The sequence below is a fragment of the Lytechinus pictus genome, chromosome 2 (assembly GCF_037042905.1).
Source record: "Lytechinus pictus isolate F3 Inbred chromosome 2, Lp3.0, whole genome shotgun sequence".
Taxonomy (NCBI): Eukaryota; Metazoa; Echinodermata; class Echinoidea; order Temnopleuroida; family Toxopneustidae; genus Lytechinus; species Lytechinus pictus.
Window position 1 is genome coordinate 61,129,478 of NC_087246.1, and position 27,724 is coordinate 61,157,201.

A 27,724-nucleotide genomic window follows, 5' to 3' on the forward strand; every position below is an offset into this window, starting at 1 on the left:
ACAGCTGGATTCTTGTTTTTGTTAAAAGCAAGGGAAATCTGGGACATGGCATTATCAGCCCACCTAATGACAGCGTGCATAACTGTTTTCACAGAATGTTGCCAAATTTTAAAATTTAATAACTTTTTTTAGTTTTAATCGGATTTCAATCAAATTTCCAGCGTTCATTGCTCGTTGAATTTTATTCTATTTTGGGGGGGTATTATTTTATTATATTACATGATATACGGGAAGCTGCTCGCATATGACGTCACGAATAAAAAAATAATTTTTAGTTACTTTTTAATCTTTGATAGATTTTCCTCAAACTTTCACCAATATTTTGTTATTCTTGTCTGCTGTTTTGAAAATGAATTGTGGTCAGGATGGACTTCTTTTTATGTTTTTTTTAATAATCTTTGATGGATTTTCCTCAAACTTTCACCAATATTTTTATTCTTGTCTGCTGTTTTGAAAATGAATTGTGGTCAGGATGGACGGACTTCTTTTTGTGTTTTTTTTATCAGGAACTATAAAAGCGAAATTAACGTTTTTACGTGCTGCAATGTATATGTTATTTCATTTTACAATGGATCATTTTTAGGGGCGGGTGCTCTGATTAGTGTGTGTGAGTGTGGGCTAGCTTTTTATAATGATGTACGGCACCTGGCGTTCCATAGTCTATATGTGATTGGGCTAAAAGTGACGTCACATCCAGCGCGAAAACTGAATACGGTTCGACAAATTCATACAATTTCAGGGATCGTCATGGATTTGCATAACAATACTGTCATAAAAGGTAGGGTTTACGCCTTTATAGACTCACTCTCTCTATTGATTAACCAGTCTGCCTTGCCTTGAATACTCGGTGGCAATCAGGTTTCAATCAGCGAGCACCGCATCTTCGTTCCCGTGAAGTCGGTATCTAATTTCGACAACAGTCCCGAATGTTTCCTTTTATGTCTGCTACTACTGCACAACTACTGTAGATGTAAATCCGCAAGGGCAAGGCGGAGGCACGGCGAGCCGGCCCCACGGCCCATCGCCCGGTCCCACCTCCTGGGTCTACCGTTTGGAATTGGCATTTATCTTTACTCGTACTCTACTCGTCTTGGGCTTGGTACACTCATTCAATGAACAAGGTTATTTATGATATAACCTTGACATGGCACATGCTAGACAGGAAATAAATAACCATCGTTTCTGGGACTGGGGATTTATTCAACAATTTCTGACATTTTACTATAATCCCCATTTAGCCAACGCAGTTCAGCGGAACAACCAAAATACAGAGACTGAAGCTTTTGGTCTAGGCACATGCATGCCTAGACAGCTGGCAGCCGTCTGTTTCGAGGAGTTTTTTAACATTTTTTATTTTTTTAATTTCTCCTCGTACACAGACGGCTCGCTATCGTGCAGCCACCATTAGCCTAGGGGACTTACATATGCAAAATCCCCCCGTCGGGGCTCTTCAATTTTTGTCTTAAATGAATCAAACTTTTGAAATTAACGCGACCGAAATGCAAATTAATATTCCCTCTTGGCATTAATTGCCAAAAAACGGGGAAAATCAAGTTAAAAGGAACAAAAACAGTGACTTACCTCGGCTGTCGCGCAACTTCACTGCCCTGTTTTATCCGAACTTAATATACATAAACATATGGCCATTGAGTCCCCTGTACAGATCGCGCTAGAACTTTGGTCTCTGTATTTGGTGAGTGAAGCCAACGGAGTTCAGCTGAACAACCAACATAACAGAGACCGAAGCTTTTGGTCTAATGCATGCCTTGTTCTCTGTACTACTACTAGTACGGTACTACTCCCTTGCCCTTGGCCTTGACTGAGTCCCTGTGGCATGTGCACCGCACTGTCTCAGTGTCATGACTGTACACTGTGGGGGGAATAAGGACAGGTTGGCATACTTTTGGACAAAAATTTTTTTTTGACACACACTGCACTGTCGTCAGTTTCCATTCAACTAACGTTAGAATAGTATTCAGGTATTCATCATATATAACTTTACTCTTAGTCTTAATTAAATTGAATTCTTTTAATGATTTTTTTTTCTAAAAGACTAAATTGAAATAGAGATTGAAAAAAGACTGCCTTAGCCTAGCTTAGCCTTAGCACTTTTAATTTAAAGAAAGTAGATCTAGTCTAATTTCTTTATTGAATAATAAAAATACATTTTCTTTAAAAAGTTGAAATTGACTTATCAACCTGAACAGTCACTATTCTGTAGATCTATTGGAAGGGATATGGCTTTTTTATTTGGGATGCACATGATTACAACCAAAGACACCCAATATAGTACATGTACAAGGTCAGCTAGGAAAGAATGACTAGATACTGGCAAATTTGTGTAAACCGATGAACGCAAATTCGCTGTGTCTTTGATCATTTGTGCCACAAACAGACGCTATGAGGGGAAAAACTGGACACACTCCAGTCAGTGAATTTTCATGTTACATCATTCACTGTAGTTTGATTTTTCAACATTTTGGAGGCTAGAACACTTTTTAGTTAGGCCCAGACCAACACTAAAAATATGTTCTTTATCATTTATGTTGAGAATGAGATAGGTAAAAAAAAAACTTCCCCAGGCAAAGAGTACATGTCATTTTGATTTTTCAAAATGTTTTAAAATATGCTTTCCCCTCCTGAAGAATTACTGTGAGCGCTGTTTTTTTTTTAAATAGACCTACATACATGTCTTGATCATTAAGAATAACACTGGCCTTCAATCTGTCAATTTGTGCACCTATTTAGTGAACATGAGCCTACCTGTTCACATATCAGAAAGTGATGCAGCACAGAATCCAGGATGCATGAATCTTCTCAAAGCAATCCCACAACATGTGACCGAAAACGGAACATCTAAGCACATTGAAGAGGCTCACAAAAGGGTAAGGATCCTGCTACTTGTACCATACTTCTTTCATATGAAGCCTAGATTGTGTTTCATGAAGCTGTATGTAGTTTACAAACAAATTTACACAATTGATGACCTGATCTCTGATGCAAACCATATAGGTCTATATTCTTTTTCATTTTGATATGCATTGACCAGCTATTCCAGTCTTTATACATTAAAGTTCTTGTAATCTAGTATTTGCATAAAACTGAACTAAGAAATATAGAATGGAAGAAATATGATTTAAGGCACATGTACATCTACTGGTACAGCATATTTAATCAACAATGGGAATGTCATGAATTTAAAGCTGAGGTTTGATCAATTTTTTGTCTGTCTATATCAAAACTTTATTTGCAAGAAAAATATACAAATATGTGTATTTAATTCTTGATGGTGGATAATGATGCTAAGTAAAATTATGCTATTGCTTGTATTAGTTCTTTGTAATGTTTGTTGATTTGTTGGTTATGCCATATACTGTATGTTGATCGTGGCGATTATGAATAATGAATAATAATAAGGTATTACTTTCATCATTATCATCATCGTCATTATTTTATTATTATTAATACTATTATTATTATTATAACAAGTCTGGCAAAGAACATTTGTGAAAGGCAGACAGAAAGTCACTCTAAGTAAAAATTTATCCTTGATTTGTACAGGCGAAAGATGGAATGGAAAGGGTTAGGATAGGGTACCTTAAACAGCACATCCTACATCACGAACTGCATGAACTCGTAATGGAACACCGCATAGCATCTCAAGAAATGGCTCCAGACTCCAAGACTGCACAGGTATTGACCAGTATGAAGGGAAAGCCTCCATGTCTGTGCACAAAGTATTCCGAAACCTTTAATCATGAAGAGAAATTGGGGGTTTGTTTAAGAACAAAAGACAGCATGCAGTGGCATGGGAACATTCTGAGCAGATAAAGCTTTGGATTGTCAAATCATTTTTGATGCACAATATCTTGATTGGCCAAACTTTTCCTGCGCTGAGGATGAAAAAGCATTGCTGGTGGAGAGGCCTCCCAAGACTAGATAGATTCTTGACTGCAGTTTAGTGTCGAAATTTATGCCTACGTTGATACCAGATCTGTTATATTATGTATTACAAATTGAAATTTTAAAATACTCAATTATTCAATCAGACCATCACTTCCATCTGCATATGGATCAAGTTTAATATGATTTGGTTTTAGATCTTTGAATTCATTGCCCACTTTGACCAGAGGGTCCTTGTACAAAGCCAATGGGTCAAGATATTGAGAAAACAAACCATTGTGTATTCATGGTGTAGGAGGTTTTTTTTTACTACCATCACTTTAAAACAGGAGAAGATGTTTGTGTAATAATTACTTGGCATTAATGACAATTGACCTTTGACCCTGTGACCATAGGAATATGATTAGACCATTGACATTTGTGTAATAGCCAAATTCTGAAGTTTACATGAGAAATAAATAATAAGTCTTTATTATAAGGTCAAGCCATTTAGTTTACCTCTGAGACCTATGGAATGCCAAATATCTTTTATTTTATGACAGTTCTATGAAGCTCTGGATCAGTGTTTAGCTACTGCTGAAGCATGTGACTATCTATCAGAAAGGAATATAGGTGGTGAACATGGTGGCGGTGCCACCCTGCTTGGATTGGAGAAAGGCAAACTCCTTGAGGGAAATCATCAGAAAAAGGTACAACTCAATGTAAAAAAAATATATTTAAAAAAAAAATCTTTTACTGAATTGAATTAACACTAGACAAAAGAAGAATGATATTGGTGACATGAAGAATCTTTTCTTGGAAAATCATTTTACTTGAGAGAAACAGGAACCATTCTAGCCAAGAAAATATGAGATTGGCATTCTCTCTGAACAACATCTCAATTCAGTTTGTTTGTCAGGTGCTTAACTTGTTGGATGCATACATATAGAGCCACTCCATCATGATTTCAGCTCAAAAAATCATTTAAATTACAATAAAATTTGCATATTAATTTCAGTAATTTTCTAAAGAAACAATGTAACATATACTTCTGTTGTTCTGCTGCATTAACGGTTCCATGACATTTGCTCCGGCGACAATTGCTCCGATGGAAAATCTACACATTAAGCAAAACATAAAACCTAACATCCAAAACTAAATAAACCCTAATCGTAATCATTACAATATTCTGAACCAAAAACTCTATCACAATCCTAACTCTAATCCTATGCCTTCTGAGATATTAAGACCGGAGCGATTGTCGCAGGAGCAGATGTCGTGTCACCGCATTAACTGCCTCTAAGGTGAAAAAGTGTATGAGAGAATATGATCTTCCAAATGAGTGATCTTGCAACACAATCTGTCTTCAAAAATTTATTGATGTCAAACATGGTTTTACAGTAGAAAGAAAAAGAATTAGTTAGATGGCGAAAATGTTTTTGGATAAGTTGTTCCATTGGAGAGAAATGTGAGCAACTCTAGCTGTAAAATCTCAAATCAAGAATATCTCGGAAGTATCATTAAAGATATAGGTTGTTTTGCCATATTATGGCAGGGGCCTTGCATGTACATTTGATACTGCTTTACATTTATACATGCACTATTTAATCTGCTCTCTCTGTATTTCTAGAAATATCCAGCTTTCCATACTGCACCTTAACAAACTTCTATACTGCGTCTTTTAGCAGGAATCAAACTTGGTGTTTTTTTCATATCAGCATTTTAGCATTCTTCTGTGTTTTGTCTATGCTGGAATAGGACGTGCGAGTAATGGACATTGAGCAAGATTTTTTGGCAGAAGAACGCCACTCAGACATTTGCTAAGGTGCCAATTTGATGCTAATGTTTCTACCTCATACCTTCAAATTTCCTTTTTTCAATTTCAAGGTAGCATCCATGATCCAACCCCAATTAATCCCCTTGATAGAAGAAAGACTGAGGAAGAAATGTGAAGAGCTTCAAACTTTCCATGAAAGTGACTCCAGCTCGACTGCAGGTGAGTAAGCCCTACCCCCATTGACTAATAGGCAGTTGCATTATATGATTCTTTATCTCCAGCATTTCTTTTTTCTCCGTTCCTGCTTCACTTCATGAATTGCCAAATTAACCAGAAACCAGCTCTAGACATTTTCAGGAAGGTTATAATGGATGGATATACATGTTATGGAGTTGCCCTACTTGATTCTATTATTCCAATAGGTCTTATACAGGGACCAACTCTTGAGTCAGCAATAAGTTATACAGAAAATTCTTAAATAACTATTCAAACTTATCTTATTTTGGAGACAATTACGTCTTTGTCAGCATTTTAATTTATGACCTTGCCCCCCCCCAAAAAAAAATTGACCGCTAATCAGACCTCCTAATTATTCTTATATTGTATGGTTTCTGTCAAATGTAAATTACAGGCAAAAAAAAATCCTACCTGAGTTGACCTTCCATTATTCAAGTGAGCAATGTGTTAGACCAGATAATTCAAATCATGTGTTATATACCTCTTCTAAGTCAAAAAGTCAACAGATTTCTAAGGTCCCAAAAGATTCAAATTTGGCAGTTACCTGTAATAATAATCCTTATACTTGGCCCTTTTTCTGGTGTATTTGTTTTGTACCTTTCATTTTCATAATTATGACAATACTAACATTGAGTATTTGGAATGAATGAACTGAATTTTGACCATTCCAAATTCTTTATTTCTGATATTTCCTTTTTTTTCTTAACCTTTCTACACACTCCTATAAGAGAAATTATGTGTTTAATTTCTTACTTTGAGCAGAATCATCACTGTTTTCCAATTAAAAATGTGGACCTTTAGGAATAAGTCAACAGATGAATATACATTTGGACATTGGACTCCAGGGCCTGTATTCTGAAGTCGGGTTTAACTTAAACTCAGGTTTAAAGTTGTGGTTTAAGTATGGTTTAAGTATGGATGATACGCAGTTGTATGTCATCTTAAAATCTAGTGAGGTTGCAAGTGGGATGTTAAAACTAGAACAGTGTATATCTTCTGTGAAATCCTGGGCTACTAGAAATCATCTGAAGTTCAATGGTGCCAAGACTGAACTTATCCATGTCACATCCTCATTCCGCAAGTCATCAGAGCTCCCAAAGTTTGAAGTTGATGGGGCTGTAGTCAAGCCATCGGAATGCTCTAAGGACCTTGGGGTTGTAGTGGACGGTAAACTCTGCATGAAACAACACATCCAGAAGATCTGCAGAACTGCTTCATTCGGCATCCATAGAATAGGGAAACTCCGAAAGTACCTCGACAAAAATTCCACGGAGAGACTGGTCAATGCATTTGTTACTTCGCAGATTGACTATTGTAATAGTCTCTTGATCAACTTGCCTGCATCTCACTTGTCTAAGCTCCAGCACATCCAGAACACAGCCGCACGTCTAATCACACGCACAAGAAAGCATGAGCACATTACTCCTATTCTTCGTTCACTTCACTGGCTTCCTGTTCCACAACGTATTCAGTTCAAGATTCTTCTTCTGACCTACAAGGCTTTCAATGGACTCGCACCATCATACATCAATGAACTCATCAAGCCCAAGACGCAGACCACTTCCATCCGGCTCCGTTCATCATCATCAATTCACTTACAGCTAGCACCAGGTCCACGTACTAAGACACGCTACGGTGACCGTGCTTTCTGTGTGTGTGCCCCCAAGCTTTGGAACGATCTCCCAGTGATAATCCGTGATTCTCCTTCTGTAGACACCTTCAAAATCAGACTCAAAACATATCTATTCAATGGACTGTAGTTCGATTCACTGATTCCATGTCACCCCGTCTGTTTTCTTTAATTACTGATAATGCAATGTAATCTAATATAATGTAATTTAATGTAATATTATGCAATTGTAATGTAATATAATTTATTATGCTCTTCATAATCCTTATACATGTATTACGTTAATGATATAAATGTTAAGCGCTTAGAAACTAATGTAATAAGCGCTATATAAATGTACATTATTATTATTATTATTATTAAGTATGGGAAGCCAAAAGTATCAAATTTTTTATTAAGTTGTACGTTTCTTATGTTTACTCTGCTCTTCCCTGATTCATCGATGGTGAAGACAATCATCTATTTATACTTCCTAGATAATTATGAATGAATTAAGAGCCAAATGAGCTGAAATATGATATCTCTACTGTTTTTATGTAACAATTGGCCATCCATATTTAAACCACAACTTTAAACCTGAGTTTAACTTAAACCCGACTTCAGAATACGGGCCATAGAATCTCCAAGGAAGTGGAGGGATCAGTTAAAGAGGTGGTGTTAACAGACTGAATTGTAGACACTTGCTTTTTGTGAATCAGAATGTAGAAGAATTAAAATAAAATGCATCTTGTTTTTGCCTTTGTCTCTCTCCACTTTCCTCCTGCTCCAATAACACCTTTCTCCTTTCCCCATCACACATCTTCTAGATGAGATGACCTTTGCCAAGGCCACTCAGCTACCAGACGTCTTGAGACGGGAGAAAATGAAATTGGAGGAAGAGAAGAAGCAGCTGAAATTAGCCAAACTCCTAAGGAACAAACAATTCTGGCAGTACAACCAGGTAAAGAATCTACTTGAGTTTGTCAGTGACCTGCACAAAGATAAGTTATTACTTCCAACAGCCCAAATGAAGTTCCTGGTATATCTGAATGATAATATCTTGTAAATTAATGATAGTAGACCAATTTTTCAGTCCTCTTTTCATTTGCTTTCCAGAAAGAAGTTTTGCATTTAAGACTTCTCTAGGCTAAGAGGGCAGATGTACTTTTGCTTGAAAGCAGCCAGAATTATCATTTTTACAACTTTCTTACCATGGCTTTAGTCCTGGAGTTTCTAGATTTGTGGTTGCAAAATGGACAATGAAATGATAAATGAATGTTCTCATCAAAATGCACATACAGTGGCTGTACTCACTGCATCCTCAAAGAAATACTGTCATTCTTAGTTCATCTATAGTAGGGTCCATGATAAATATGTGATGTGTGCAATGCTGTCTGTAGAAATACATTCTGTCATGGTTAAAGAATACGGGTATATGACTGTATCTTTGCAGAGCTTGAGAGAGGCTCTACAAACCTTAGAGAAACTGATCACTAATCACATGTTACGGTTGCAAGCGGACAGCGACAGCATCACAACAGACTGGCTCAGTGCTCGATGTCATGCTATGAGTCTCAAAATCAGGTTAGCATTTATATTTTTTTTAATCAACAAACTGTGCAAGCAAAAATCTTTGGAATATAAAATAATTATCAAATCCATTTTTTTTTCAGTTATATTGGGTTAGATATCAGTGGTTTGGGAGGGTTCTGGCTCAGTGGATAAGTCTCCGGACATTGAAATAGAGGGTCGAGTGTTTGAATCCCGGCCATGGTGTAATTTTCTTCAGCAAGAAATCGATTAACAATGTGTTGCACTTAGCCAGGTTAATATAGGAGTGCCTTAAGCACCTAACAAGGTATATATTATATTATTATTAGTATTTGTATGGTTATCTTTAGAAAAAATATGAAAAGAGTGTTTATTATTGTGAGGCCATTGGTTGTTGGTTGATAATAGGTCTAGTTGATAAATCCCTGTTCACAAGTTCATACACTTATATTTTACTTCATTCTGAATAATTGTTTAGGGGTATTAAATTAAGGCTGTGTTGGCCACTAAACAATATGTTCTTAGTTTTTTTAAACACAGTGTTCAATGCTTCTATCTCATTTGTAAGCCTTAGTGTTTCAAACAAAATGTGCATGCAGCAGTGGACCTGTCACTGGCCATTACAATTTAGCGATCGATCATGAGCAGTGCACTATGATTTCTAATATTCATTAATGAGTGAACCATGACATGACTACAAGGATAAATTTATGGTCTTTTTTCTAGAGCACATTCACTATTGGAACCTTCCTGAATATACACACTAAATCAAGTGTAATTGATAATGAAATTTGCATAAATCATGATTTCAGACCACTGGTTCTAAACTACCTTTGTGGACTTGGGCCATAGGGTTTGGAGCCATTTTGACTCTGGACATATTGGAATTTAGCTTGGTGTGATGAATATAAAAGTACTTGAACTAAAAGTTCTAATGGCACATTTTATTTCTTTTTCAGAGTCTTTGAGGCTAAGCTGTTGTGCAGTACATACACACCTGAAGTGCTTCAAGCTATGAAAGCTACAAGGTAACATATCTTATCAAAAATGTCACCGTTTTCATGAACTGTACTTTTGCAGCAAGAATTGAAACAGATTTAGAGATAAGCACTATAGCTGCAGGGAACAATGATAATATTAAAATATTGCAACATTCAATGAACTCATGATATTGGGAAGACAACATTTCGAAGAAAAGGCTTATGGTTTTAACCTCAATTGTCTAAGGGAAGGGCATAATGCCCCCTCTCATCGATGCTTCATGCAATAAATATGTAAAAAGCTCATCCCAAACGTTTCAGGACTTTTCCTTTCACATCCGGCGTAACTTTTGAGTCCGGATACACAGTTTAGAAGTTAAACAACATTGTGTAAGTGCATGTCACACCACAAATTTCTAAAAAAATATTTTCATTGACTTATTGTCACTTTACTGCACAATCAAATTTTTTCCCTGTTAAGTAAAGTGGGAATTACTGTGGTCATGCTGTAGTCTGTTGGTTATGACTCTTGCCTTTCACTCAGAGGGTCATGGGGTTGAATGCTTGCCATGGCACTAACTTCCTTCAGCACAAAATCTACCCATATTGTGCTGCATTTGACCCAGCTAAGGTGAATGGTTACCTAGGATGCACCGAGCGCTACATGTTATGCTTTGTATCCTGTAGAAAAGGTGCTATATGTATATTAATCTAGGGATACTATTCTTACTATGGGTGATAACAGAGCATTGACAGTACCACTGTGATTATGGTATGGCCGGACTAAATTATTTTTTCCTTAATTCAATCTCCTCCACAGGCAACATCTGGAAGGTGCTGTCCAGGAGCGCAAGACCGATCTGATGCGGCACAGCCAAGCACTCAAAAACTATGCAGCCATTGGGATAGGGTTTGAAGAGATAGTGAATGAATACCAGGAGTTAACAGCTGCCATCGACAACAAGAAATGGGCTCTTCGTGAGCTGAAGCAGAGCTTGCAAGAGGAGGAAACAGATGACTTAAATTCTGTTAGATGAAGTTCTTTAATTTAACTTGAACTTTACATTGAAGGGACAGATGTGACAATCAATTTTTGAACTGACATGGTTGCAAGATGATGCAGCATTTTACTTTAAAAGATGACATCCCATTCTTGTCAACTTAGCTCATAGCAATGGTGTGTCCAAGAAATATGCCCGTTGTGCAGGAAGTTCATGAACCAGCATGAATGTAGCCTCACACACCTTTGAAATGTAGCAATGATTTTCATGTGAATACACATTGCAGGCTTACAAAAGAATCTTGGGTCCAACTGCAATTTGCCTTTCAAAGAATTTTTAAACAACACTTGTAATTACAGGTGAATCAGCCCAAGTAAAATCTGTTTGACCTAAAGCCCCCATCACACTTATTCCGAATCAAGCAGAATTGGCCGGAATGAAAGGACTATTGTTCGACCACCAGTTGGTCATTTCAATCTACTTCGAACACCGTTCAAAAATACCCCTCGAATGTTTTGAACATGACCAAAACCTTCGGGATGGCCAAAAGAAATGAAAAAAATATTTCAAATGCAGTCAGAATATTTAGAATGTCCAAGAATGTAGCACGAATTATCAATCTGACTCCATTGCGGTTCATTTTGACTAGTGTATGATGATTCACCTGGTCAATTTACTGAATTTCAACTCCAGTTTGGTGAATTCATAAGTTCCTCCCAAAAATTTCTACATTTTTTTAATATTGTTTTTGTTCCAGCTTCTGCTTGATCCCTGCTGATTCCGAATGAGTGTGATGGGGGCTTAAGCAATGTGAAGAACATGTTTGCATATTGTCTGGAAAAAATGCTTCCACTTATGTTAGGTCAACTTAATCAGAGTTACTTTATCATGGTGAGGTCGTCAGAATATAGCCATTTTTGTTTCCATTACATAAATTAGTGATTTAATCATATGTATACCGCCAAATGCAAATTATTTAAAGAGTACTGAAGTAAATATACAACCCTCAAATGAAAATTCTCATAGACTGATATTTATTTAAAATCAGAAATATAATTTGCATATTTTACAAAATAAAAAGTGGTTCACATAGTGAATTAACACAATAATTGCACAATATATTTATACAATGCATCATATATGTTCAGAATGTACAGGTATTTACAAAGTGTCCTTAAATATGATTTGGAATATCCAATCTTAAGACAGAAATTATGATGAAAATAGTTTTGTGCTCTTGTCATTACATGAGCATAAATATAATATAGATTACATTATCACAATTTTTTTATTCATATCTAGTCCTGTATTTATATAAAGTCAAACTGAATATTTCATTTTTTCATTGCTGTCACTTTTTATACTTTGTTCACTACAAATGAAAATGTGTCTGTAAACTGAGTCTCGTTTCGATCAAGTTTTGCAAAATATCAAAACTGCTAATTGTCAAAGGATAAATTCATTGTCAGCTAAAATGAAACAGTGCATTGTGATATTTAGGATTAAATTTTAAATATCAGTCCAAATGTCTTATTAGACCTCATGTGTTACCACTTCTCAAGTATCTATTAATGTGATGAAAGTTACAGAATAGATCTTTGTAGTTTTCTAATTTGCATTTGCTAAATTTATAAAGCTAAGACTTGGTTAGAGTTCAAGGGGCCAGTGTGAAGTTGAATTACATTGATGGGTCAAGATACTTTCTCTGATTACCCCCAAAATTCAAATTTTCATACAGAATCAATCAAGAATAATGGCCACTTACTAAACTTACTAAAATTGGAATCGCAAAATAAAAGCTCAATACAAGAAACCTTTTCTAAAGTTCTGAAATCAAGTATTGCATTATTGTGGGGAAATAATTCTATGCACATTGTCATAATGAATGTATAACATCTGAACACTTCTTTTTTTTCAGTGCTTTACTATCATATTCAGGTCAAAATTCCTCTTGCATACTGAACAGAAAATGAATGCAACTGTTTTTTGTCTCACCTGCATAGCAGAGTGAGACTATAGGCGCCGCTTTTCCGACGGCGACGGCGGCGTCAACACCAAATCTTAACCTGAGGTTAAGTTTTTGAAATGACAGCATAACTTAGAAAGTATATGGACCTAGTTCATGAAACTTGGCCATAAGGTTAATCAAGTATTACTGAACATCCTGCCTGAGTTTCATGTCACATGACCAAGGTCAAAGGTCATTTAGGGTCAATGAACTTAGACCATGTTGGGGGAATCAACATCAAAATCTTAACCTAAGGTTAAGTTTTTGAAATGTCATCATAACTTAGAAAATATATGGACCTAGTTCATGAAACTTATACATAAGGTTAATCAAGTATCACTGAACATCCTGCATGAGTTTCACATCACATGACCAAGGTCAAAGGTCATTTAGGGTCAATGAACTTTGGCCGAATTGGGGGTATCTGTTGAATTACCATCATAACTTTGAAAGTTTATGGATCTGATTCATGAAACTTGGACATACCTAATAGTAATCAAGTATTACTGAACATCCTGTGCAAGTTTCAGGTCACATGATCAAGGTCAAAGGTCATTTAGGGTCAATGAACTTTGGCCAAATTGGGGTATTTGTTGAATTACAGCCATAAATTTGAAAGTGTGTTGGTCTAGTTCATAAAACTTGGACATAATAGTAATCAAGTATCACTGAACATCCTGTGCGAGTTTCAGGTCACATGATCAAGGTCAAAGGTCATGTAAGGTCAAAGAACTTTGGCCACGTTGGGGGTATTTGTTGAATTGCCATCATATCTCTATAAGTGTATTGGTCTAGTTCATAAAACGTGGAAATAAGAGTAACCAAGTATCACTGAACATCTTGTGCGAGTTATAGTAGTTTTCAAAATCAGCACTGCTGCTATATTGAATCGCGTGATGCAGGTGAGACGGCCAGAGGCATTCCACTTGTTTTTTAAATAAAGAGAAATTTTAAAATGTCACAACAACCTTTATTTTACATCTGATTTTGACGAAATTTTCATCGTTGAGCTTGTTTGATTATCTCTTTTTATTCAAATGAACTTTTGTGGGGGTAGTCTTGCGCTTACAACATTTCAATAACTATTATCCTATATAAGGAAAAATTGAAAATATACTTGGTACACTATCCATATACATAATTAAATGAAAAGAACCTGAAGACAATTTGAGTGAATGATAATTCACAGAAATCATAGAACACATTCGGAATAACAGCTCAAATGTGACAACACAGAAATGTAGATCTAAAAAGTGTTGTAACTCTCTTCAAGTTACCTTTCAATTGAGTTTTATCAAACTCTCATTGATATGTTACTCTAATTTTTCCTGCTTTTATCTACACCACCCAACATTATAAATCACTGCATAGACAGGTCTATTTGAAAGTGAAATTTGAAATTGAGATTACAGGCTATTAAATCATATTTCTGTACTCTAGTGGTGATCTATGTGATATTTTCCAATACTGGGTCACGGTTAGAATGTTATCGTGACTGACTTTAAATTGAAATTAAGAAATAAATACATTACATGTGTATCACATAGCATATTGTTCCACTTTGTTCTGTTTGGCTGAACAGGTGACTCTAAAAGTCTAATCTCTTGGGACCAAATAAATTTGTTCGACTTAGGCCAAATCAACTGACAAGATATTAACACATGATTTGCCTATTCTTCAATTATTCAATATCGCTTCAATTAGGCGATTATTAAAATCATGGAAGGTCGACTGATGCAGAGTCTAAATGCAGTAAAATACCCTTCTGGATGCATTGGTCTTGATACAAATTTCCGTTAAGATAAAATTATTGAAAAGTCTATAGTGAACATTGGTACAAATTACAATAGCCATTTGATCCTTTATCGGAAAACAGTCATGGTCAAAAACCTACTGAATTTCCTTTGTTCCTTTGTAATTTACAAGCACCTTATGAAACTCCACCCTGCAATGGTAATAACCTAAACCTAAGAGGATGTGATATTTTATGTAATGCTCATCCTTAACAAAATAGTTCTTTAAAGATACAATTAGATTTTCCTCATGTATCAATGACATAGCGTGAAGGTCATCATAAATAAATAAGTGATATATATATGATTTATTATGGGTCAAATCTAATCTGAAGAACTGTAGTCTGTCGTCATCATTTAGCCCATTTTCCATAGCCTGGTCTAATGCCCCTTGCATTGATGACATCAACAAGAACATTATGTTTGAATTGGTTCCATTCACGCTTCTGTTCCTGGTCGATATACTCACTGTGGATCTCGGTCTTGAAAAAAGGGAGGAAGAAAAAAAGGAAAGAGGGATGAATAACTGTTTGGTACTGCAAAATAGTAAAATACCGTTGCAAACGGACACACTGAAGCTTTTCGACATGCACTTATCAGAATAAAATCACATGATTGAAAAGAGGGGCTTGTTCAATGAATGTACATTGAGTGAGTGGCTGCTAGTTGTCTTTGAAAATCTTATCAAAAGTAAACTGACAATTTATATGTAAATGAAAACCTAATGAGCTACAAGATACAAGGCAGGTTTCATTTCAGTGTTTCAGATTCTATTCCATCTAAAGCAGAGTGAAGTACTCTAAAATTGTATAGGTGTTTAAAGATGGGTCCTTTTCAGTTAATTAGCTCTGTAGGTAAAATGCAGATCATGGGGAAATATCAGCTGATTAATCACCTGTTTGCCCATTGTGATGTCAATGCACATAGCGTTAAATATGCACACACATACGTAATTGTGGAACGTCATTAAGCTCAGCACTTGGGTCAGAGGATTTAGACAACTATCAACACTGTCACATCACTAGATTTGCCCCGGTAGAGATAACTCACTAATCGTCACATCCAAGTGATTACATAGTATGGGGGATCTGGTAATTCGACGTAAAATAGTTTTAAATACTATCTTACTCTTGGCGTCACAGGGAATAATTTTTTGGGTATCACATTTTTTCATTTGATCAACAATTTTCAAAGAATACTCCACAAAATGTCTTCTGTTGTAGATATTTACATAGGATTGTACAAAACATTCTTAAGAGCTTTTCTCTTATGACCAAAAATGCTAATCACATTCGGTAAGCAAATTTATCCCACGCATCATGACCTATTTTGATCTCTGGGGAATTTCATTTTATCTGGCAAACTAGAGGACTAGACCAATCCAAGAGCAAAAAATATGTATTACAACATACTCACCTCTGACAGAGATTCATAAAGTGTTTCATTTGACTGCAGAAGAAGTGATCTAGTTGTTTCATCTAGCTCTGTGAAAATTATTATGAATTGAAATTATAAAATATTAATATAGTGTGCAAGACTTAATAGAAGAAAACTGAAATCCCATTCTTGCATTGTACATTATCATAACATGTATAGGGCAATTCCATGATATATGTACATCCAACCCTGTATTTGTGGGACCTCCCTGAGGTAATTTGTGACTGTTTTCTAGTTCATAAGAAAGGTTGTATGCTCTCAAATTATAATGGCTTTAATAAGCAGATTGCAAAGTAAATAATAATATAACATTGTATTTATATAGTGCTTTTAACAATGGTTTCAAAACGCTTTACAATGAAATTAACACAGAATCATAACACCAATTAGCGAACATGTACATTTCATATAAAGAATAGATCAAGAAAATGTAATAAGACAAATCCAGAACAATTACAATTAATACTTGATAAATTAGGATAGGAAGAGATGTGTTTTCATGAGAGATTTGAAGGATTCAAGAGAGGTGAACTGACAAATATGAAAGGAAATATTATTCCAGAGAGTGAAAGCACCAACTGCAAAAGCATGTTGACCATAGCAAGTGTGAGGTAAAGGAAAGAGGAGCAAGGTTGTAGAGATTTTGAAGATTGAAATATTGATTACTGTATGGAATTGCCCTATATCATATAGTAAGATGAAGATATGCACATTACAATTCATCACCAGGACTTAAAATCAGTGCACTGAGCTGCAATAAAAAAAATATGGCTGGAATTTGGGCCATATTGATGCCAAATATCCTCTCAGCCTATTGAACTGCATCATTCCAGTAACTCATAACCACAGATGGGGACTTGATCTTACCGTTTATTCTGTCCACTGAGATGACCCCTAGCTCCACACTGGATGATGTCACGATGGAGGAATTGCTTTCTTCTCCTCTCAGAACACTGATCTCACCAAAAGACTCGGAATGTAACAACTGACCCATGACTACCTGCTTGCATCTTCTCTCCTGCGTCAAAGAGATTAAGGGATTTCAAGATTAATTCATTGCCTCATTTTCAGTATTTACATGTACTTATCATGTTAACAGTATAATCAAAATGGTATGTAAGCACAGATAACATTGAGACAAAATAATCAGTATTAATCGAAAAAAGAAAATGAAGAAGCTTGGGAAGAGCTCACCCGTGATTTCCAAAGACAAAGAAAAAAACCAAATCATTACAAGTTACAATATACTTCATTCTGGACTAATACTAATGAGTGCGTATAAATGTAAGTGCACATTACATGAAAAAGTATAATAACACATTATTGTGTATAGAATTCATTTACAGGAATGAAAGAGCATGGAGATCGAGGCGGAGTGTGGAGGGACAGGGTGAGATGAGAGCTGTTCTCTTCAGAAATTAGTAGACTGTTTTAAGACAATTTGTTCCTACCATTTATCTGAAAGAATAACCCCATCTATCTCCACAGTTTAAATTCAGCAACTAACAAGAGACAAGATTTCTCTATGACCACTTTCTAATAGAACTACTGGAAACTAAATTCTCCAATCTCAGGTTTCATTGCATATCTCACAAAAGAAAATAATTTCAAAAAAGAACCAAAATGACACAAAATTTATATTAGCATGACATAGGGGTCCCAAGAAATCAACAGGAGACAAGATTTCTCTATGACCACTTTCTAATAGAACTACTGGAAACTAAATTCTCCAATCTCAGGTTTCATTGCATATATTGTAATCTCACAAAAGAAAATAATAAAAAAAAGAACCAACATGACACAAAATTTATATGAGCATGACGTAGGGGTCCCAAGAAATCAACCTCATTGTCAAAAAATGCAAACACTCCCAGGGACCATCTTGCCTATGGCCCATATTCTGAATTCTAGTTTGACTAAAATCTATATGTAGTATATACCATGATGGTCTAACTGCTAAAATTATGGGAAGGTGAAAATATCAAATTTGTGTTCTAGGTTTACTGTGCTCTATCCTCATGCTTTCATGTTGAGAGCAACTCTTCTAATTACCATTCCCAGATTGTCATCAATGATTTTAGTGTCAAATCAGCTGTTAAATAGAACCTGTACTGTTACCGATTTGTGTCACAATTTGCTTTCCATAGTTAGACCACAGCTTTGGACCAGAGTTTCAATTAAACCCGAGTTCAGAATATCGGCCTTTAAATTCATCTTTTTTACTCCATCAAAAATGAGAAAAAGGGAAATATTTCATGATTTCTTTACCTCTTTCCCATTGGGTAGAACTTCTTTGACTTCCACTTGTCTCAATACGTGACATTCTCCAGATTTTACGAAACCGATGAAAGGACACATGAAACCTTCACTCACTAGTACTGAAAATGAAACAAATTTGATTGTGATCATAATTATCTATCACAGAGATCATAATAACGGTCATTTGCAACATTTTTTGTAAACATATGACTTGAACATTTCCATGAATATTACAATGCTATATTACATATGGCTTTATTATAAGACTTCCTATTTCATTTCTTCTATGACTATACAGGCCAAATTATATCATTTGTATCTATCTTAAGTTATTTTTGTATGATTTAATCGCTTTATTATTAATCTGTATACTTCATGTGTATATTTGAAGAAAAAAAAAAAAAGACAAGTCCTTTCATGAAATGCTCCTCTGGGGAGTGTTTCATTAAAGGACTTGTTTGAAATTAGTGATTATTGTCCATATGAGGAGCCAAAGAAGGCCCTTTGAAAGCTGTGTTCCTCTATCCTACCTGTATTCTCTTGAAAGGTTGTCCATTCCAGGAGTTCAGCAAGCTTCAGCAACGACTGTCTTGGCCACATCAGATACGCCTTGCAAGAATTGATCAGATTTATCTTCTCTGTATTTTCTTGAGATTGTATTTGCTATAAGTATTGAAAAAGAGATCAATATAAACGTAGGTTACCTCAATGCTTTGCATGGGGAATGCTGGTATGTACGAAGAAAGGCTTTATGATCTACCATGTGGCTAGTGCTGATTAAGAGTTTTGAAATGAAGTTGAGAAAAAAACAAGGGAAATAGGGAGAGACAGAGAGAGCAATCAGAGCAAAATAGAGAGAAAGAGCAGGATAAAAGAGCAAATGAGAGACATTGAAGAGAAGTGAAGACACAAAGAGAAAGTAAAATATTTTATGATTTGAAACAATGAAGTGCTTAACTAGGGCAGTCAATCTGGAGCTGTTTCATAAAGTCATTTTTGTAGTGAGGCATCACTTTTTTTAATTGGAATATGTTCTTATGCTGAATAAAAACTACAGACTTTCTGTTTTAACAAATTTATACTGAATTTCCTATAATTAAAGAGTATTAAAAATTACAAACAGCAAAAAATATGAGTCAACAATATACAAAGGTCATACATATTTAGCATGTTCCAGTCATTCCTAAAGAATGGACAGTGATTTTCTGTTCACCAGTAAATCAGAATGGAAAATGTGTTATGGTTCTTTACTTTTTAAGCGGAATTTCTTTGACTTTACGTTTGCCAAACAAATTACTCGGTATGTGTTTTTGCTGTGTTACATTTCTATGACAAAACAGAATTTCCATTCTAGATCGGGTTTAAAAACAGGGGAGCATGAAAGGACTCATCAGACATTTTATCCGACAAGTCCTGTTTCATCTGACAGTTACCATAGTAACATTGCCTCCCCGCCAATCAGAATCAAAGAAAATTGTCAGATCTGACAACTTGTCAGACAAAAATGTTGATGAAACACTCCCCTGAATTATGGGTACCTGCCATTTTCTGACATTATTTCCTACCTCAGTGATGCGTTTGAAGTCATTGCTGGATATCTTCAGGAACTCTGTCGGTACCGAGTTGACAGTAACAGTTAGGAGTCTAATTAAAAAACAAAATAAGAAGAAAGAAGTATTAGTCTCAAAAGCTTCAATGATACTATTTAAAGATACTGTTGGGTATTTGCGCTGGTTTTTCTATCAGTACATAATGCATTTTAAAGAAATAATCACCGCCATGTAAATATACAACATAAAAAAATAGCAAAGCAATGAATCAGAGCAATGGAATTTACAGTCCAAATATTAGAACCATTCAAGTACAAGTTTTTTTTTAATATTCAGATTTTTCCTTTTGTATATCCTAAAAAAACCTGTAATTTTTTTGTTAATTACTTACTTGCTATTTGCCTCTGGGCCTTCCACTTTCTCCAATGTTCCAAAGCAGTCACATACCTTAAGCTATCAAATATTTGTGAGAATAAAAACATGACAAAAAAAATTAAACCATAAAATACAGAGCATGAAATGAAGAATACAGCGCAGAAGGAAGAACTGGCAAAATTTAAATCCTAAAATACACTGGGGCAAATATAACAAGTCATCAGACAGTATTACAAGCAAACCTACCCCCCCCCCCCCCCTTACACACACACTTCCCCATCCTTCAAAAAAGAGAGCAAACGTCATATTCTATTTACATTACATTTATGCAAATACCTCCTGTGTATGTATATCAGTAATGCACAGAAATGATTCTGGGGGAAAAACTGAAGAAAAAAAACAGACAGGAAGGTGGGGTGGAATCAGCAACTGGAATATACATATAGGCAGAAATAAAGCTGGTAGAGATAGAATGAGAGACAAACAGAACTTTTCAGAAGTGATAGTGGGAAATGTTGGAAGATAAAAATGAAAGGAAGGGGGAAGAAAAGAGATGGAACAAGCTGAGACGGAGAACAAAATAGAAAAGGATGATCAGGGAAAGGCACAAGATAATATAATGGAGTGAAAATGTGTTTGATGGGCAGCATTCAAGAAAGAGAAAGAGAGAGAGAGAGATGAAAGGAAATAAAAAGGAGGGGGTATTTTACCTCAGGGTATCTCACCTCACTATGTGAGGATTCTGTGACCACCAAAGGTACTTTGCCAGCTGCGCCCCTGTACTGAATCCATGGTCTACTCTGAGGGATAACACTCCCTTTCAATACTATGAAGAATCCACTGTTTGCAAAAACTGCCAAAAACAAAACAAAGAATATTGATTACAAGTTTTATTGAAGTGACATCTCTCGACCATAAGAATCTGCTTGACTAAGACTAAATTTGACTTGGAAGATGTAAATGATACATGCTTTGCATATTCTGGTCGGAAAAAAAGTTGAATTTGGGTGATTATTGGCCAAAAAGTTCTACTAATGCAGATTTACTTGTATTTGATTTTTGAAACTTCTCATAACATGTCTAGTCACAGCTTCACACATGAATAAACATGTCTTTACATCATCAAGGATCAAAATCTATATGAAACTTGACTTCTGATGAGTTTAATAATGTACAGATGAGGTACACAAAATGGTTTTTAATATACTCTCATGTGTGTCAAAGGGAGTAATTTATTACTTTTAATATTTCTTTCCTTTGCATTCATATATCTCGTTCACACATAAAGCTTTCCAGAAATATGAAATAAAATGATAATACATTTTTTTTTAAATAAGTACTATAATGCACAAAAATTCTAAACCAAATGGACTATGAACAGATCAGCCTATTTACCTTTTCAACCATTTCAAACACACATTAATGCCAGCAACAATAGAGAAATTAGACCAAGTAGAACAAAATAAAATAAGACCAACAAGCTAACCTGTATATCCTTCATCCCTCCAGACATCCAATGTTACTAGGGTACTTAGTTCCTTTAATTCTTTGTTGGTAAGTTGCTTGGATAGGTCAGTGAAGGCTTTGAGGTGTGAGTACACTAGGTCATTTTCCTCTGCATTTCGTTCGTATGGCCTACAATGATTAAAATAGCACCACATAATATATAGATTGAAAACTGTAAGAATAACGGGAGGAGGGATTTGAATCTTTTCTTCAGATGTAATCTACACTGCAACTCTACACTCAGGAGTAGATGCATGGTAACCTTTGAAGGTAGCTTGGAGCAAATAGAAATATGGTGTGGACAACACGTGTTGGCTTTAGTGCAATTTTGCACTTCCACAGCACCAGGCATGAATGAATCTGGGTTCTCTTGCATAATGGTTTGCAATCAGATGTAAAATGGCATCAGCCAATCAAGACTATTGTTGCATACACATTTTTGTTGATAAACTAATCTGGAACCAAGAAGGATTGTGCTTTAAACCTGATTCACATCTTAGCATTTTGGGCTTGCGTTCACCTGGGTATTGCCCAAACGCAGACAATCACAACCAAAGGCAACATAGCGCAATGAAACAAATTAATTTGAGGTCAATACACTAACCAATGCAGAGGCCTTGCATTTAAGGGCATGTAGTTTGATATTTTATCAAATCATCCACAACTGAACTCAACCGAAATCCATATGAGCAAAGATGAGAGGCAATGAGCAAGTGTGAGCAAGGACACTTGAGAATGAGGAACAGCGAGGTGCTTAGGCAGGCATTGACGCAGTGTAAGTGCTTGATTTACCTTCACAATACACTTGCTGTAATGCGTGCAACTCTGTAGTCAGAACTCGTAGCAAATGGGTGATTGCAACTGAATATTTTGCTGGGTAGTACGCTGCGTATTGCTGTTTTCAGCTGATTTGCACAGCAGTACACACCTTAAGACGCACAAGTGTGAGTATGGTAATAATTGCAATACCATTGCAAGCATTACAGAACCTTGTTGATAAAACTGACAATTGATGTTGAGCCATACATGAGGGCAGGAGAAGAGTGGATGAGGTGTGGAGTCTCAATGATCTAAGCAGCATGACTGCCCTTCATCAGTCATCATCACTCCTGATGACAAGCAGTCAAGCTGCTCAGAACGTCAAGACTCTCATCTCATCTACATGTACTCTTCATTGCCATGACTCCTCATTACATCTATGCTGCTCCTGCTCCAATCATCATATCTCATCTGGTTTACAGTCTTGCTAAGGACTTCACCTTTTCTAATTAAAGATTATTCCAAGAAGACAGTGAGAAAAGGGTGTCAATTTTTATTCCCGGATCATCTTCGCTATGCAAGTATAAACCACCATCCAACAGTTCTTTTTTTTTCAGGTCCAAGCACGTAGCAATCTTTAACCCTCTTATGCATCCCCACATTGATTCATACATCCTCTTGCATCAATAATTATTGAAGATGGACTGATGGGGCGTTGCAAGAAACTTGTGATTAATTGCAAGTCTATTTTCGTTCCCGAAATCAAGCATATGCCATGCAATTAATTGCAAATTTGCAATTGCTTATCTGCTCCATGAAACAAGGAGTGTAATCTGATTTGCTAAAGTTAAAAAGGATCAGTCAATTGTAAAATTGCAACAGAAATTTGATTGCAAATATTTTCTGCAACACCCCCTAAGAATAATCCTCAGAGACTCACATTTTCTTGAGGATGTTCCTAAGATCCTTGATTCTGTTCCTCTGGATGATGATGGGATCCACAATCTTGCGCTCCTTGTGGAGCTTGGCCATGTGCTCCCTGATGTCATGACTGATATGGTCCTCATGGAGTTCCTCCTTCTCTTCCTTGGTATTCTTCTTCTTGCTCTTTGTTACCGTTTGACTCCCTGTGTGGAAGAAAGAGAACTAAGACACATATATCTAGTCCCAAATTTACTGTGGATTTGATTTGGGGGGTCAGAAAACATGGTTTATGCAGACTTCATACATTAATTGCATTAAATTCAGCCTTTTTTTATGTACAATGATTATCATGTTAATCATTCAACAGGATGGCAAATTCACATTTGTAAGGTTACAGGATTAAAGGGGTCACTGCTTGTGTAAATTCATAAAAAAGAATGGGCTCATTAATTCATAACAGCACATTCATTAATTCTGTATCCAATTGAAAGTGAAATTAGTAAAAGCCTCCTTACTGGATTCTTTCTCAAGCAAAGTGTAATCCTGCAGTGAAAAAAAATCAAAATTATAATACAGTTTATTTTCTTCAACATAATGACAAGTAACACGCGATATCAGTATAAAATGAATCATTTGATTGTTTCATTTTTTTAACTCTATTTTTATTCATAGGCTTGTAGTATGTTTGTTTGGGGTTAGTTTTTTATTTTTATTATTTGTATGTCTGGGTGTTGTTTTTGTTACAAAATATGAATGATGGAGATGACCATGAATTCCATAGAAGTTAATTCTAGCAGTCTGGACTAAGCCTTGGATTAAGTCATGATAATATCACCCGTACTGTGTTTTTGCGGTTGTTTTTCAGTCAAACTCACCCGATGAATTGTTTGTTGCTTCAAGGCTTTTTGAGACAGATGGGTCTTTTCCGAGTATCGGTAACGTCCCACCTTTGGGTTTGCCATTCACAAACATGCTTCTGTAGTTCTCCATAAAGATTCTGTGTGCTTCATCTGAGCTTGGTTCCCCTTCGATGCTGTTCAGGAAATTGAAAAGAACCCACAACAAAATAAGGAATAGGTTGTAAAAGTATGAGTTCTTGGTGTACACGAGTAGTCCAATGAGACACAAACTGATTACAGTATCCTGTGAAGACTACTCCACATTTGCATCAAACTGAAAGAATAAACTCACAAATTGTCTCCCTACATGTAGGAACCTTACCAAAAGTCTTTACCACCCCTTTCTCAGCAGATTTCCAGTGTTCATCTATGACAGCTGAGAAAGGATAAATGAGTAAAGTGATGAAAAAAGGCCTTGCAAGATTCCAGCATAAAAGACACGGCTCTGTCATTCGTTGGTGTGTCTTAATCAGGAACATGATGAAATATCTTTTGCTATTCCACTCAAGAGTCCTGGGCCCGAAACACAAAGATTTGCAATGAATTTCAAATATGAAATAACAAACTTGATTGGTTCCTGATCAGTGTTTTGAGCAAAACGCCATAATGACCTTGATTGGACATCACCATTTAGCAGCTGAATGAAAACCTTGTTATGAAGCCTGGAGAATTTTAGAACATTGCAATCAGTTCTGACATGTGCTATGATGATTTAGTGAAAGGTAGAAATGGCAGAGATATACAGCCGTGGTTAAAATGGCAGAGTTAATAATGGCAGGGAAAAAATGGTAGAGGTCATATTGGCTTATGTATGTAAACATGGTAGGGGTAAAAATGGCAGGGGTAATGATTAGACCATGTACCTGATGCCATTTTTAGCTCGACCATTCTAACCTCTGCCATTTCAACCCCTGTCACCTTTACTTTGAACTGATATTAAAGTTACCATGACTTTTCCTTCAGCGATTGGTACACTCATTTTGTGCCAGGTAAGATTTACACATATTTCTTTGGTTATGCAAGTACATCAAGTATTATTAGACTACAGGCCATTTGCTTATTATTCATCTTAAGGACGTTCCACAGTTATATTTGTGCGCATTATGATCTGCGCATAGTTTACACTCTGCGCGCTGACGTCACAATGGATGAACAGGTATTAATTAGCTGCGGGTATGAGCTGATTTTTCTCATCTTCTGCACTTTAACTGCAGATCCGATGCGTTATTTCATGAAGCTAAAAAATTGAATTATTCCATGGACCATTCAAAAAATATTCTCTACAATTTCAAAATACTTTACTCTGCAGTGCTGCCAAGAATCACGAATATTAGCCCGAGTTTGAATAAATGGTAGAGTGGTTTTGATTTTTTCTTCACATAGATACTAAGCATTCGGCCCATTTTTGGTGTTTTAAAAAGCACATTTGCTCTAATAAAAATGCTGATAATTTAAAAACAAGCACATGAACCCCTATTTTTTAATGTTTGTACCTCTTAGGTATACCTTCCTCTACAACTTTGCAAATTTTGGTGAAAATGACATGGATTTTGAATAAAGTGCAGCATTTATTGTACGTTTGTAGTTTGTTACTGAAATTTTACATTTTTCAGATTGGGATTTTGTTATCTTTTACGCCATTTTTAAGAACTGACAGTGCTGTTAAACTTAAAATTGCAAACAAATAGCACTATTAATAGATTCTCCATTCTAACGATACAATTATTAACTCTCTTCCGAAATTTGATGAATTTTTCATGTATTTTGAATGAGTAATGGAGGTTTAAACTCATTGTAGTAATCTTGGGCGGTCTAAAAATGCCAAATTCTTTTGAATGCGCAATTCTTAAGAACATCAATTTGGGTGAACTTTGAAGCTCTATAGCAAAAAATCAAGCACATGGACCTATGTTAATTTTTGCATATTTCGAATATTAAGGTTCTAAAGTATGTATGTGCAAAGTTTGGTGAAAATGACATGGATTTCACTTTAACTGTGGAACGTCCTTAAGGGGGAAAAAATCACTTAGCTTAGTTTTGCCTGCCGTGTCTTATAGATCAGTTACTACAGTAGAAATTAAAACAGCATCAAATATTTCTTCACAACCAAATCAGGATTTGAATTTTTGGGGGTTACACATTCAAAATTGTATATTTGTAAATGACCTGTGTCCAAAAATTAAAAATATTACAAAGAAAATACAAATCTAACTACATGTACATGTATAGTCATAAAACTATGGTTTATTTGTTCATAAAGTTTCAAGAAAATTACCAAGACAAAAAGTTCTTAGTAGCAAAAGACTGTAGTGTTAGCCCATCTGTTGACTGTACTAGCTTACAGTAACATGTAGCTACAAGGATTAACAATGATGTAGAACTAATCTTACCTCGAATGAAGACCATCGAGTTTACACAACCACTTGAGTTTGTCATAGTTTATGGCAGGCTGTTCTCCTATTTCTTCAGGAACTGTTTTGAGAGGGGAAAAGAGACAATAGGCTATAAATGTTTGGTACCTGGTAAAACATTTTTATTTAAATTTTAATATTGAAGGTATGTTTATAACATGTTACACATATATGGCAGTGTAAAGATACTGCTAGCATGGACATAGTTTGAAGGGTAGCACTCCTAAACCAAGTATAGAAAGCTCTTTAGAGTAAAGTCCCCAAACATCGGAAGGTTCCAAATATCAGACGAAAATGACTTCAACTCCCTCCCCATAACTACAGGGACCTGCACTGGCAGGGGACTTGCATGCATAAGATACATGAACATACCTGCTACTGAACTGCACACACAGTAGATCCAGGTTGCTGCTCAAAAAAAAATATTCCAGGGGTTAAATCCAGGGGTAAAATCAATGATTTTTACTTCCAGAGATTCTTATGACCCTCGCTAATTATGGACTCCAAAGATTGATGATCAAAAAAAAATTTGTAAGGGAGAAGTGACTTCCGTCGGAAATATCGCTGCCAAGGAGATCGCACAGGTTCAATCTATCGCAAAAAAATCTGCAATGGCTGCCGCGGGGGTTCACCATGGTGGGAAATTTGACACCTTTCCAAATAAGGCATCATAACCTTGTTCATTGAATGAGTGAAATAAGGCACTCTCCCAAACATCGGACATACACTGTATTGGGCGATTGAATTGAAAATGCATGCTGTTGAC

General features: G+C 35.8%; 2 protein-coding genes across 6 annotated transcripts; one reads left to right on the forward strand and one right to left on the reverse strand.

Moving 5' to 3' along the window:
- Positions 1–661: 661 nt before the first annotated feature.
- LOC129253860 (HAUS augmin-like complex subunit 4) lies at positions 662–14,591 on the forward strand. Of its 4 annotated transcripts, none has more exons than XM_054892292.2 (9): positions 662–778; positions 2,749–2,885; positions 3,562–3,693; positions 4,446–4,592; positions 5,770–5,878; positions 8,333–8,466; positions 8,959–9,089; positions 10,016–10,084; positions 10,857–14,591. In XM_054892292.2, the coding sequence occupies exons 1-9, from the start codon at positions 748–750 to the stop codon at positions 11,071–11,073; spliced, it is 1,107 nt and encodes a 368-aa protein (XP_054748267.2). In that variant the 5' UTR covers positions 662–747; the 3' UTR covers positions 11,074–14,591. The 4 variants fall into 4 exon arrangements, with proteins under 4 accessions (XP_054748267.2, XP_054748269.2, XP_063951371.1 ...); XM_054892294.2 differs by having other exon boundaries at positions 758–1,121; XM_064095301.1 differs by having other exon boundaries at positions 772–900.
- On the reverse strand, positions 12,055–27,724 carry LOC129269320 (cyclic nucleotide-binding domain-containing protein 1-like). 2 transcript variants are annotated; one of them, XM_064095299.1, is made up of 12 exons: positions 26,938–27,724; positions 24,524–24,681; positions 23,665–23,851; positions 21,946–22,094; positions 21,185–21,312; positions 20,476–20,537; positions 20,100–20,178; positions 19,065–19,197; positions 18,544–18,653; positions 17,143–17,293; positions 16,255–16,322; positions 12,055–15,320 (listed from the first exon to the last, which is right to left on the reverse strand). In XM_064095299.1, the coding sequence occupies exons 2-12, from the start codon at positions 24,636–24,638 to the stop codon at positions 15,192–15,194; spliced, it is 1,311 nt and encodes a 436-aa protein (XP_063951369.1). In that variant the 5' UTR covers positions 24,639–24,681; positions 26,938–27,724; the 3' UTR covers positions 12,055–15,191. The 2 variants fall into 2 exon arrangements, with proteins under 2 accessions (XP_063951369.1, XP_063951368.1); XM_064095298.1 differs by having other exon boundaries at positions 21,170–21,312.

Excerpts from the sequence above, each read along its gene's own strand:
- LOC129269320 (XM_064095298.1), bottom strand. The coding sequence starts at position 24,638 with ATGGAGAACTACAGAAGCATGTTTGTGAATGGCAAACCCAAAGGTGGG. Across the intron at positions 20,179-20,475 it reads GGCCCAGAGGCAAATAGCAA|ACTCCTAACTGTTACTGTCA; the intron begins GTAAGTAATTAA and ends TTTTTTAATTAG. Across the intron at positions 17,294-18,543 it reads TTCTACCCAATGGGAAAGAG|GAGAGAAGATGCAAGCAGGT; the intron begins GTAAAGAAATCA and ends TCTTTGACGCAG.
- LOC129253860 (XM_054892292.2), top strand. The coding sequence starts at position 748 with ATGGATTTGCATAACAATACTGTCATAAAAG. Across the intron at positions 2,886-3,561 it reads TTGAAGAGGCTCACAAAAGG|GCGAAAGATGGAATGGAAAG; the intron begins GTAAGGATCCTG and ends TGATTTGTACAG. Across the intron at positions 9,090-10,015 it reads GCTATGAGTCTCAAAATCAG|AGTCTTTGAGGCTAAGCTGT; the intron begins GTTAGCATTTAT and ends TTTCTTTTTCAG.